At 42.8% G+C, this 14,024-nt stretch overlaps 1 protein-coding gene across 9 annotated transcripts in view; it reads left to right on the top strand.

The window, feature by feature from the left end:
* The window catches only part of LOC119647086 (SUN domain-containing ossification factor), a 159,447-nt gene extending 146,857 nt beyond the window's left edge, over positions 1-12,590 (top strand). For 8 of the 9 annotated variants that reach the window (XM_038047850.1, XM_038047856.1, XM_038047857.1 and 5 more), the window contains exon 4: positions 9,673-12,590. In XM_038047850.1, the coding sequence (XP_037903778.1) occupies positions 9,673-10,989 (1,317 nt within the window). In that variant the 3' untranslated portion in view covers positions 10,990-12,590. The remainder of the gene's footprint in view (positions 1-9,672) is intronic. The other variant, XM_038047851.1, reaches the window with a different exon arrangement.
* The last annotated feature ends 1,434 nt before the right edge of the window (positions 12,591-14,024 follow it).

Below are 14,024 nucleotides of genomic sequence, written 5' to 3'. Positions count from 1 at the left end.
AGTCCTGCGAAACCTCGATTTCTGTTTCGTCTATTTGGATGATGTTTTGGTCGCTTCTTCTACTGAGTCTGAGCACTTAGCCCATCTCGAGTGCATTTTTCAACGTCTCCTTGAGGCCGGTTTAGTCTTAAACGTTGAGAAGTGCAAATTCCTTCAAAAACAGGTGAGATTCCTCGGCCACTCCATTTCCTCTGAAGGAATACAGCCCGACCCAGACAAGGTGCAAGCAATTACAAGCTTCCCGCGTCCAAAAACAGTGAGGGAGTTGAGGAGGTTCTTGGGCATGCTAAACTTTTATCGTCGTTTCCTGCCCAAGGCCGCCCATCACCAGTCCGTTTTGAACGCGTACTTGTCTGGCCCCAAAACAAAAGACACACGAGAGATTGTGTGGTCTGAAGAGGCTGTCTGCGCGTTCAATAAATCCAGACAGCAACTGGCTGATGCTACACTTTTGGCATTTCCTCATCAAGATGCACCCCTAGCCGTTTTTGTTGATGCCTCTGACATCGCAGTAGGTGCTGCCCTTCACCAAAAGGTGGACCAAGTTTGGCAGCCGTTGAGCTTCTTCTCGAAGCAGTTGAATTCCGCTCAACGGAACTACAGCACCTACGATCGCGAACTGCTCGCCGCATACCTGTCCATTAAATACTTCCGTTTCTCCCTAGAAGGCAGGCCGTTCACAGTGTTCACGGACCATAAGCCTCTCACGTTCACTTTGAAACAGAAGCCCGACAAAGCGTCCCCTCGTCAGCTTCGACACCTGAGCTTCATAAGCCAGTTCACGTCAGACATCCAGCACGTGTCCGGGAAGGACAACATTGTTGCTGACGCTTTGTCTCGTGTCTCCGAAGTCAACATCCCCGCCTCACTCGATTTCTCGGCTATTGCCAAGGCGCAAGAGGATGACGCAGCACTTCAGAGCCTCAAGTCCAACCCCAAATACAAATTTCGGGAGTTGCCCATCTTCGGCTCAAACCTCTCGCTCTGCTGCGAAGACTCGGAAAAGGGACCTCGGCCATACATTCCGGCCACATTTCGCAAGGAAGTGTTCCACGCAGTTCACGACTTGGCGCATCCCGGCATCAGGACAACAAACCGGTTAGTCACCGGAAAATACTTCTGGCCCTCCATGAACAAGGATATCAATTCCTGGGCCAGAGAGTGCATCGCATGCCAGAAGTGTAAAGTCTCCAGGCATGTAAGGAAAGAAGTGGGCTCATTCCCCCGCACTACCAAGCGTTTCCACACAATACACCTCGACATAATAGGGCCTTTGCGAGACTCGCACGGTTACAAGTATTGCCTCACAATCATCGACAGGTTCACGCGGTGGCCTGAGGCAATACCTCTGAAAGACATTACGGCACAATCTTGTGCCGAAGCCCTCTGCCGAGAGTGGATACCTCGCTTTGGCGTCCCTGCAGTGATCATCACTGACCAGGGAATGCAATTTGAGTCCACCCTTTTCTCCGAGTTAGGCAAACTCCTGGGTTTTAAACGCCAGCGGACTACTGCATACCACCCGCAGTCCAATGGGATGCTAGAACGTTGGCACCGGACGCTGAAAGCCGCCATTATGGCACGCGACGACCCGTCCTGGACTCAAGTCTTGCCTCTCGTCCTACTCGGCCTTCGAACAACCTGCCGAGAGGAATTTGCTGCCAGCCCCGCGGAGCTGGTTTACGGGGAGAACCCAAGACTCCCAAGCGATCCGGTCTTCGACAAGAGATCGGGTCTCACGGAGTCGGGGTTGGTGCGTCTGCTGAGGGACAATCTCCGACGCATCAAAGCGCCACCGCCCACTCGACACTCGTCCATACCTGCTTGTTCGCCCAAGGAACTGGACACATGCACGCACGTGCTGATCAGGACGGATGCCGTCCGGAAGCCGCTGCAGCCTCCATATGAGGGCCCGTACCGCGTTCTCGAGAGGGGAGAACATTTCTTCCAGCTCGAGATCGGTGGTCACAAAAAGGCGGTCTCTTTGGCCAGGCTGAAACCCGTGTGCGCCCCGAAGCAACGTCGTGTCCGCTTTGTGGATTAACGGCGAACGAAGTTCGGGGATCCGTCGCCGAAACCCCCTAGGTTTCGTCTGGGGGCGGAGTGATGTGGCGCGGCAGGATCTGCAGCATTCGAAATTTATTTCGGATGTTGCGGATGCGGACGAGTAGATGGCGCTGAACGTGGAAACCCTCCACTCACGCGTTTTCAGAACGCACCGGGGAAGTGGAGAGCCAGCGGTAAAAAAGTGCCGTTGGTTGGGACAGTAAGGACCGCATGGAAATAAGTCGGTCTCTTCTGTTCCCAACCGCGACACGGAACACTTCAGCGCGCTCATTAAAAAAATATTATAATCAAAAAAGGCTCCATCGGTCAATCTCCTACAAGTGCGGAAAAAGACTATTACTAAAGTTGTTCGTTATTTTCTTATACCGTTTTTTGATATTAAGACTGAATGTACAGAGACTGAATTGGAAGTGTTATTTCATTGATTTGATATTATATCTAGTCATAAATATGTGGACATTTAAAATTTTTATTACTAAAGTGTCATTCCTGAATTTGGCATATTAAAAATCCAAGATTCATCACTTGTGATCAAACAACTTAAGAAATTGTTGCTATTAGTAATTCTGTCAAGAAGGTCAACGCTCTCGTTTTTATGATTGTCCTGAGCATTTTGAAATAAACCAGTTAAAATTTGATGCATGGTGAAACGGTTCAATTTTAACTGGCCATCGCTCATCATCATCAGTGGCATCCAGATTGATTTGGGTCTGGGGGAGGACTACCACTTCAAAAGTCTTTTCACACCGAGATCTATACTACATCGAACTATTTCCGTCACTACCAGAATATTATCCTCAGTCAGTGCCATATCAAAAAGTTGGTGTCCTAGCACATCAGCGGCTGGTGTCAGTATCTTTCTAGGTATACCCGATTCCCGATCCTGGCTTAGCCAGAGGGTATTCATCATTATGCGTAATACACGCAACCTTCTAGCTGTTGGCATGGAGTTTATACAGCTTCAGGGTTTTGTTTCGTTTTATGTGACCAACTTTTATTATTTGGCACTGCTTTTCATTTCCGACGCGAATCGTAACTGGCTTGATATAGGGTTTTCTAAAGCAGTGGTTATTGCCACATGCCATCTGCGCAATGTAACCTTCGTATATTCACGGTCCGAAAGAATAGTTCATTTTTCGATGTTGAAAATCCGTTTTCGTTTGTTACGTCCATTTTGAGATTGTGTTCTTAGATGTAGGGTAATATTATTTTCCTGTCGTTGTCAGCAACTCGTTCAACCCTGGGATTTGAATCGCAACAATTTCTTACTTAATCTCCAAACGGGTAAACAATCCATCACGGGAAGGCGCATGCTTCTCCACTGAAGTTGACATTTATGGCCTCGCGATGCTTCTGACAAAACAGTTGAGCAAGGCCTTCCAGTCCTAGTGTGTTGCTTATTTTAGAGATGATGCTGTAAATTTGCTGTTCCGCAGTGCTTTTAATTAAGCTATTTTCCTGTTGGAGGCGGTCTTGTTTTTTCGTTTCGTTTTTAAATAACATTGTCATGTTTGAATTCTTTGAAATTTTGTGGTAGTTGGTAAATTCGTCTCTGATCAGATTTCATTCAAGCATTCTTGACCGCTTCGCTGGAGCTTGAGATCCGTCTTCTGAGCCGCTGGTCCAATTTAGAGACAAGTCGATCGAAGGGTAATCTCTTTACTATCTCACTGGTAGTTGCTTTTAAGGTTTTGTTTGAAACAACCTTATTAGAATCGATTCAATTGCTTGATCTGTCCACCATACCCGATTCATTCGAAAGCGGCTCAACTAATTGTCACAAAATTTGGTGAGAGCGTCTGGTTTATGAATCCCTTTACATACAACGGGTGGCAAAATATTGCACTGGGTTTAAGGGGTGGAGGCTCCCCATACATGCGAAAGGGAGTGCTCTTTTTTTTTCAAAGAATGTAGTGTTGTGGGGTATCAAATGGAAAGGCTCGATTAGTACTTTTCGACATTTCTATTTTTGATATTGGGTGAAATCTAGGGGAATGAGCCGAAAAATTTGAAAAAATTTACACGAAATCTAGGCCTCAAAGTACATCCCATTCGAGTTACAGAGGGTCAAAATGTCATATTTCATGTGAATTTATCACACTTTAAGATATGTATGACGACATCGTCATATAGAGTGAACTCCTATGAACGGTGGAATTATAGTTTGGAAATATATATCAAGGAAGAATGTTTTGAATTTTTAGGTATGTATGTACGAATGGGAATACGTGCATAGGAAATTTCTCACACAAGATGAACATAGAACTTTTATACGCGAATCGTCCAGCTTTCGGTATTCTGATTTGTTTTGTATGGGAATGTTCATTTATTTGGGATGGCGCACGAATATCTTCCTAGCATTCACCACTTTCGGCAATATACGTATTACCCCATCCATTTTTCCTTCATAATGTATGTTTTTCGGGTTCTTGTAACAAAATGCCTCTCATATTTAGAATTGGCTGCATTAATACTTCGCGAAAGGTCCATACTTAGGGATTTGTAGCATCTCTTTGGTGAGGTGTACCTTCTTAGACGACAGACAGCAGCCAATTCAATGCCTCACTGGTAGCTACATTCCGGTAATTTTAATATCATACATGATACAACTATGAAAAATATGAAATCTCTGAGATCATCGCACTGAATACAGATCTCATGTTTTTCATCACGTATTGCGACATTCTCCAAAAATGAGTTTTTAATCTTATTGGGAAGTTCATCAGCATTATCCACGCTGGATATTTTCAGCTCTAACATAAAATACTTTTTAAGGTTTTGTGTAAACTCGGTTTACTGTCTGTCTGTCCGTCACACGCATTTTTCTCGGAGACGGTTATAGCGATTGACACCAAATTTGGTAAAAAGGTGGGAACTGTGAACGTTCACGCATACAGTGAATTACATCCTTTTACGTCGAATTTAAGGGGGGGGGTCCCCATACATGCAAAAGGGGGGTGTACAATTTTTTTCACCAAATATAATCATGTGGGGTATCAAATTAAAGGTCTCGATTAGTACTTTTCAAAGCCGGTCTTAGTTTTGACATTCGTTGGAAGGGTGGGGAACACGGGGGATTGAAAGTGATCACTTCTTTAAGCGGGCCATTCTCAGAAACTACCAAACCGAAAAATCTCAAAAAAATCAGGAGGCGGCCACTATATGGTGCCTGGGCTCCGAAATACCTTCCATGCCGATATCTGTTTAAATAAAGTTAATAATAGTATATTACTCCATTTTTGTGTAATTGGTTAGAAACCCCCCTTAAGTTTATCCTAGTACCATGCAATTTTGCAGTGATATAGGCTATAATATAGAGCATGATCTTACCAAGTTTGGTGGAAATCGCACTATTACTAACAAAGTTATAATACCTTAAATTTGTTTCTTCTTTGAAAATTGAAGACTATGAATGTCAATATCACCCGAAAGTGGATACTCTCACATAATATATGGATATATTACGTGCTACGTACTAAGAAATACACAAAACCTATCGTACCTGAAGCGTCCAGCTTCCGGTTTCCCGACTTGTTATGGATTCTATTGAACTTTCCGGCTAGGTAGATTAAGTCGGGATCAGCCTTTACCTTCCCCAGTATCTTTGCTTTCGGCAAATTACTCACCATGTTTTTTTAAATGTTTGTTGCACGCTCTACATGTCCTTGATAAACTCGAAAAATTCAAACTTATACTAATCTTTCTTTTAACGCCTGTGACATCCTAGAAGATCTGAAAATTGCCTCTGCTGAATAGGTACACTTGCTGTCGCCCTTCTTAAACTAATGCACTTGATATCGTAGTCACTTTCGTTGTCCAGCAATCTGCGGATATTCTTAGTAAGGCTGTACTTCGTTTGGATATCTTTTTCCCTAACTAACTTGCAGCAGTAGATGCCACCTGCGGCCAAATATTCATTACCGAGGCACTGCGGCCAAGAGGTATTAGCTATGGAAACCCCACTTACTCAATCTCAAAAGTCGCCAGTACTGGGGTTCTGAGCTTCTCCATCATAAATTTTTCTCCTTTTCTAAACTCTTGTTTTAGTATTGTATTCTGCGTATCCTTTCCATAGCTATTTTTGTTGATACACCATGAAAAATCTGATAAAAATACATGATCAGATATTTACACGTCAGTAGATATACTCCTATCCATCACCTGGCCTCGTAACTGGTGATCTGGCCACACTTGTCTGTCTTTGTCACACATAATTTATTTCAAAACTGTTTCACCACCATATACCTGCAGTGAATATGTTCATTTTCCGTTTGGTTTAACGGAGGAGAGGTTTTTCTCCCGTTAAGTACAAAGAAGAGGTATACAATCTTTTTTATTCAAATATGTAATTCCAGGGAAGACAGAGAATTCTACACTTAAACCAAACCAAAATCTTTTTCAGAAATAATCCAACTGAAAATCATGATGATGTCCTTATGGGATATCTAAATCTAAAATCCCATTCCGAAACCTGTTTAATGGAGTTGATAATAAGTAGCGCATTGCCATGTTTTGAAAGTTACTGTATTGGAAAGTATGGTAGAAATGTTACTATTATTAAGTACATGTTGTGAATACATTCAAGGTCAAAAAAACCCCAGCGAGTTTAGAGAATGGACTTGGCAGGTTCCACCTCTGATTGGGGTCTATTCGGTTGTTTGTGAGGATATCGATAGCTTTGTGCTCTCTCCACCACTGTTCTCAGGAGAAGTGCTACATTCGGGTTGATTTTATACAAATGTACTTTACATGTTCATATATTTCGTTTTTGGTGGACAGCCAGGTCTACAGCTACTGCATCGATTATAGCTTGTTCTTTTACAGCCTCTGGAGTATTTTACGCAATCGTTTTATTCCTCAGCCAATAATTTAAGAACATCAAGATTTTTGAAAAGTTCTCGCAAAGAACTGAGGCAGATGGTGGGACGACAGGAGGCACCCAGTTCCTCGCGGATGAGATAAGTTACCTCCTTGATGAAGAATAGTGTAACTAAATTTGGATTAGCAATCATCTGATTACAATGATTTGCTAATATGCGAGTGTATTCGAGCGGAAGTTGTGAATATTATCAATCTCTACCGCCTTCCAATTACCTTCTTTTCAAGAGCTATTACAATGTTAGCTTCAATTATATTAAGGAAGTAGGGGGCATGAACTCATAAACAGTCATGGAAGCCATGTTGCTTTTAAATTATAATACAACGACGGTTGGTTCGAAACATTTCTCCAGATGTCCGCTGCCTGACCCAGATCGAGGTTGCTTTTTCCTCTGAATTAGTGAGATTCTTATAAAATCCTCTTTTATTTTGAAAGAACAAGTTGTTGTCTGCCCTTCACTGGCAGCTTTCATAACAACAGATACCGTCAAAACATACCTTAAATTTCTGTTCTGGCATGCCGTGGATTTTGGTGATTGGCATAGTACTGCATTAATGGTAGTTCCCAATGGTCACAGCGGCACATCACACAGTATAGATTTTTAAGATGCACTTGTGTGATGCGATAAATTTCCTTCCCGACTTTTTCAATTCGAAATATCAAGGAAAAAATTGCCACAGTAATCTCTGTGTGATTTACAGATGGAGAATTCGAGTTTCTTCTTTAGTTAATCTGAAAGTTCATAGAAAATCTTTTGCCTAGTTGTCAGGGCGGCTCTGTTATTTTTCTCTATCACTCTGTACTGGTTGACGACATTCTGTTCCACAACATGACTTAATTCCAGGATATGGATTATAAATGATGTCGATGTCTGTACTCTCCGGGCAAGAAAATTAAAGACAGGAGGTTCATCTCCTAGCGCATTGTTCAAAATTATATGATGGCGAAAAATCATTGCATATGTTTGGCCATCTACGGTAAATGCGCGAGAAAAATTGTGCGCATTAGGTCTGGTGTTAATGCTGTGTATGTGATGTGGCATTTCACATGTGTTTATGGCTTGTCATATTGGATGAGGAAACCCACGCAAGAAAACCATCTAGGCGCTATCGATGCACCGAGACACCAACCCAACCAAAACTCAAGGGTCGCGGGTCGGTCAATGACTCAGCGTGCTCCCAATCTTCGGGATTCCGCACTAAATCTGACTTTTGTAATTTGTACAAACCTAACTGTGCCTAGATCTTATGTTCCTTGTAGTTGATCCCATCACAGGCAAAACGTCCAGTAGTGAAAAGCCAATATGATGTTGTTCAGCAACTCTCAATGGTGTGAAGTGGCTCTAGAACATTTTCTATCATCACCTCATCATGGATTCAAAGAACCGCGTGTGCAGGTGCTACTGGGACTCTGCAGTCCTGCCCGGCAGATGCTCTCAATGTTCTCCTGCATTTCCTCCCCCTAGACTTCCACATTAAACACGTTCCAGCATGCAGTGCCGTCAGACTCCGTGAGTCTGAATGCTGGGCAGCGAAGTCCTACGGCCACAGCAACATCCTAGACGAAGTACCTCGGGAAGTCTGGGCATTCCCCATGGACTATGCCACACGCAAGCTGAACTTCACGAGAAACTTTGCTGTGGATTTTCCAACCAGGGCAAAATGGAAGACCGGCGGCCTGTTGCAAGGTTATGATACAGTATTCTTTACGGACGGATCAAAGATGGCCTGTGGAGTCGGCGCGGGGGTTTTCTCGGAAGTACTAGCGATATTGGAAGTCTGTCGATGGCTGGAGCGAGATTCGAGCCCTAAGCGTAACACAGCCACTTTAACCGACAGTCAAGCGGCCATCAAGGCTTTGTGCTCAGAGACGACATCTTCCAGGCGGGTGGGGCACGTCTGGGCGGCACGCTCAAGGTTACTCTCCTCTGGGTTCCCGGGCATAGGAAGATATGATAGAAGGGAATGAACGGGCTGATGGATTGGCCAGGCGAGGCTCTGGTCCTGGCAGTCCTTCGGTGAATACAGTCGGTGTTCCGCTGGTGGCTGTCGGGGGCCGAGTCTACTCGCGCTATCTAGCAGCCGCGGACCTAAGATGGCGAAGGCTTACGAGCTGTGCTAAGTCAAGGAGAATTTGGCCCGCTAATAACATAGCCCGATCACGAGAGCTCCTGTGTCAGACGCGTGCAAATGCATTCCAAGATTACGGTGGTCTGCACGGGGCACTGGCCCATAGGGGACCATGCCGCCAAGCTCGGCATACTCTACAATTCGCATTGTCGAAGCTGCAGAGAAGGGAAACCCTCATGTACTTTCTCTGCGATTGCCCAGGTCTGGCTAGAGTCAGGCTGGGGACACTGGGTAAACCATTCTTTGGGGACCTCAGAGAGATTTCTGGCTGCAGAGTGGGAGAGCCGCTTTCTTTCGTGAATGCTACGGGCTGGCTCTGAAGGTCCGCGCACGCTGGACTCTGCCTCCCTGCTCCCATAACAACAGCCACGGTCTTAAAGAGTTTGTGGCATCAAAACGGCGCACCAAAACGCTAATTGGGCTCCTCGGAGCGGCCACTGGTACCTACCCCATCATCACCTCATGCCCAGATCTATTCCAAGTTTGCGTTTTATTAATTTTTAACTTAAGAAAACTAATTAATACTAATTGTCAAGGTAATAGAAAAATTTCCATTTTTTTGTTTTGTATTTACATTATCTTCTTTTGTAATTTCAGGCGCTTGAACGCAACATGTCGTTATCTGGCCAGTACTTAGAGGAACTAAGTCGACGGTACAAGAAACAAGTTGAAGAGCTCCAGCATTCGTTCGCGAAAACATTGGCAACAATCGACGAGCAAAATCGCCGTGCCTTAGAGAAGGAGCAGATCCTCATCACGCAAAACAGGAATCTCAACGAGCAGTTAAATGAAATATCTACTCGTCTAAACAATTGGATAGTTTTCGGCATTTGTTTTTTTGTATTTCTTATGTTTCAAACATTCGTCTTGTGGCTACGCAGTCATCGAGAAAACAGGCGAATACTTAAGCATTTCGAGGAGAGCTCCTTATCGCAAAGGAGACGATCTACTCCGAGGAAGAAGTTGTTAAGGCAAAAATCAGTTGAGGGTGTATCTGGACATCCAAGTCCAACACATAAGTCGCGTCGGCCTAGCGAGGAGGCAGATCGTATTTCGGGCAGTTATAAAAATTTACTTATAGATGACGAAGTTCAAAATATTGGTGGAATGGACGAGGCGAAAGACACCTTCGGCGAAATGGGCGTAAAAACGGCAAAACCGCGGAATAGAAAAATATCTTCGGCGCGGAGAAATGGTTCCTTAGAGCCAAAGGCTTTACTTTTCGGCCGTCAGGAATCCGCTCCTGGAGACTTTGTCCGTCCCAATGTATCTCCCTCGGTAGGGAGTCAAGAAGATGACGGAATGATTTTAGAGGATGACTATGAAACGTATGTTCCAGGAACGGATTTAGCCTATAATGAGTTTATGCCAGAAGGTCCCTCGGGAAGCCAAATGAATGGAAAAGTGCAGAATGGTACTAAGACGTCCAGCAAGAAAACAAGCAAAGTTCGAAGACTTTCCTCACCCAGCTTCTTGAAGTCAACATTCAGTCGAAGTGGAAGTGCGAAGAAATCAGCTCATAGTCCAACTGGATGGGAATGGTATCGATTGCGAAAGTCTGAACCGAAATCCACGGCTCCATCTGCTGCGGGCGATACAAATAGGACCAATGCGTCGCCTTCTAGTCAACAGGCTAACGATGTTAATGGCAAACCATCGAAGAAATCGAGATCCGAAAGTCCCGAGCTTTCAATAAAACTGAATGGATTCGGAAACGGTTCATCGACACCGAATTCATCGATATCAACAGATGTGATGGCTGCTAGCAGTAACCATAATGGTAGCGATGATTCGATACGGACATCGGAAACGTCATTAACAACGGCAGGGTCAATATTAAGCAATGGTAATCGTCATAGTTCCAGTACGAAAAAACACGGTAGTTTTAGGCGAATATTGAAAAAAGTCTTTTAGAAGGATATTCAGTCGATTATGTGTTAGAACTAGGCAACATACATCAAAATGGTAGGAATGCTTGTTGAACCGCAAACAGATTGTGAATTCCGTCTCACAATCGCCGATGCCTTTAACTGGAATAGTTGAAATTCTGTGATCATGATTTCGCAATAAATTGCAACTTTTATTAGACAAATCTAAAGTTATTTTACCATCAATGGATGGCTACTACTGTGAGAAACATTGGAAAGTTGAGAGAAGAAAGAAAGTGAAGGTTTTTCGCGTGGCATCACACTCGTTCTTGCGTCTCTTAATAATAATTTTGAAAAGCATTTAGACACATCTATCGGTTTCATTTGTCAGATTTCTCAGCAATTCAAAATACTTCTTTCTGATTACCAAATCATCACATGCGGTCGGAATATGTAATTTAGTATAAAATATCTTTAGATACGCATTCCCCAAATGCAACAATATTTCCTTTGCTTTCTACTCTTTGCTCTCCCGCTAATAATGTCGCCTTTTAAATATCGTATTTGTAAGGTTTTGGCCGATAAATGATGACAGCGGAAGTTTTATTTTGATGTATGCAAAACGCTAAAAAGATTCCTTTACTTTAATTTAGGAGAGAAAAAGAAACAAACCAAACATAACCATTTTAAATGGACAAAATTGGAAGGAACGTACAAGGCTGATTAACTTTGTCGATAGGATTAAAATATTTGGTTGAATGTGAATTTTGTTCAGTTTTAAGAGTAGCTAAGAATCAAAGAATGCATGTTCTGTATGTATTTAGTATACGTTTTGTTGCCGTTGTTTGGTCAAATTCCCTTCTGTCGATCGCAACGTCTCCCGCATTCGTTGAGTCGACCTAAATTTGAAAGTTTTCAAGTGCGAGACTGTTTGTTGTGGTATTACACGATGACATACCAGTGCTTAGAAATACGTTTGCCCATCAATATTATTAGACGTACCTATTAGAATATTCTGTTCGTTTTATTATGCATTATTTATTATGAAACTATTATTTATCATATTCTCCTTTGTATTTTAATCATTCTCATTTCGATTCTAATTATAGATAGTTCACGAACATGATATTTATCATGGAAAGTTATGAATTTTTCGCAGCAAGAATCATAAGACAGAGCTTACGGAAAGATAGCATATTTTTTTAGATGTACATATATAGGGCGTATTCGAGCGAATTTGTAAATTACTATGTACCCAATTTATTATTCGAACGACCTCAGCAGCAATCTTAGAAACAATAGAAATAAAATCAAGTGTTGAGGTCACATGAAACTCTTGCTTATGAGAATATTAATTAAATACAAGCCCCGAGCTAGGTCTTTGAACCGCATAGATATGTGCGTTTAATCTTAAGAAATCGTTATAAATCGCAAACAATATTCGAAGTAGCATAAAATATATTCATTTAAAAATAAAAGCAAATGTTTACGATACGCCGACTTTGTGTATATAAAATACATTTTATTCTTTAACAATAGTTTAGTTGCTAGAGATTTTGTAAAAATATATATAAGCTAGCAAGTTTCGAAATGAGTTTATAGAAAACACTCGAAATAAAGAGAGCCAAAAATTGATATTGAAATTCAAATGTGTATATTACTACTTATGTGATGATACAGATTATGGTTTTGGTGCAGCGAAAGTGGATTTTACTGTTGGAAGAGTAAGTAAATGTAAAATAAAATGCTGAAATCAGAGAAAGAGATAAATATAGTCGTGGGTACTCCACAATGCTAAATTTTATCTGATCTCTCTTGGTGATAAATCCCGGGACAGCTCGACCAAGAAAATGCATCTAATGTCGTTAAAAACAAAATGAACGCCCTGTGGAGAAAGGGGCAAGTGTTCTTAATGCATGGACGGCGTCAGGACGTAAGTAAATCCCTCCGCGCAATACAATACGCGTCTAGCCATCCTCGCTGACCGTGGAAATCGTAAGAGACGTTCGGAAAAGGCCCATGTTTATAAACACCTCTATTTTGGTAGCCCATACACTCAATATGGTGTTGGAACTGCCAGTGAACCGATTTGATGACGCGCTGATGGAACTCACCATTGTATCAGCTGATCGCACGCACCACCGACAGGTCGAACAGAAGCCGAGAAAGATGCTTCTGGCAACTTCTCTTGCAAAGACCTGTAACGTGCCTGCCGATTACTATATCATCACTGCCGGCGTCCTTAATGGTTATGTGGGTGAAAAGGCAGAGGGTAACACGTGCCATGGGGAAAAGGGGTTTGGAGCACGCAATGAGGGAGGTGAGCGTACAGTCGATTTTGTAGACACTCATGACCTTGTACTTGTGAACACATGGTTCATAAAACGATCATCTCATTTTCCTACATTTAATAGTGGGAATAGTAAAACGCGTATCGACCATATTCTCATAAGACGCCGACATTTTACCGATGCCATTGACTGCAAGGCCATTATTTATGAGACCATTGCATCGGCCGTTGATTGCTATCTTGTCATCAAGCCACAGATAAAACAGTGTGAGGAATGCACTGGCCCGCCGGGCATTACAGCGTGGCGATTTCATGACAAGAAAGAAGAAATGATCGCATTTACGCGATTACCAACCATTACGAATGTGGGAGAATCGTGGGTCATTAAGCCAGGTTTTCGACGATAAAACGATGGTCGTTCGGAAATTTACAAGGATGCCAACAGTTCTCACTCAAGTTTTCACTACCTTATTCCTGCGTCATTCGAAGGATTTATGTCAACCATATACATATATATATATGTTATATAAGTTACGAAGCCACAGAAGGAAAATTGCGAACTCTTTGCCCCGTTCGAGAGAAAAATCCTTAGAAGAATTGTTGATCCCCTACGTGAGGATGGATGATTCCGTAGCATGAATGAAGAAATCTATGAACGATATCACGACCGTCTGATTGTGGATAAAATCCGGCTCAACAGTTTGCGGTGGGCTGATCACCTAATACGTATGGATGAGGATGATCCAGCCCGGAAAGTCTATAAGGGCAACATCTATGGTAGAAAAAGAAGA

The sequence above is a fragment of the Hermetia illucens genome, chromosome 1, assembly GCF_905115235.1.
Source record: "Hermetia illucens chromosome 1, iHerIll2.2.curated.20191125, whole genome shotgun sequence".
In the NCBI taxonomy this organism is placed as follows: Eukaryota; Metazoa; Arthropoda; class Insecta; order Diptera; family Stratiomyidae; genus Hermetia; species Hermetia illucens.
The sequence above is the reverse complement of the archived record's forward strand: the minus strand, read 5'-3'. Positions and strand labels throughout refer to the sequence as shown.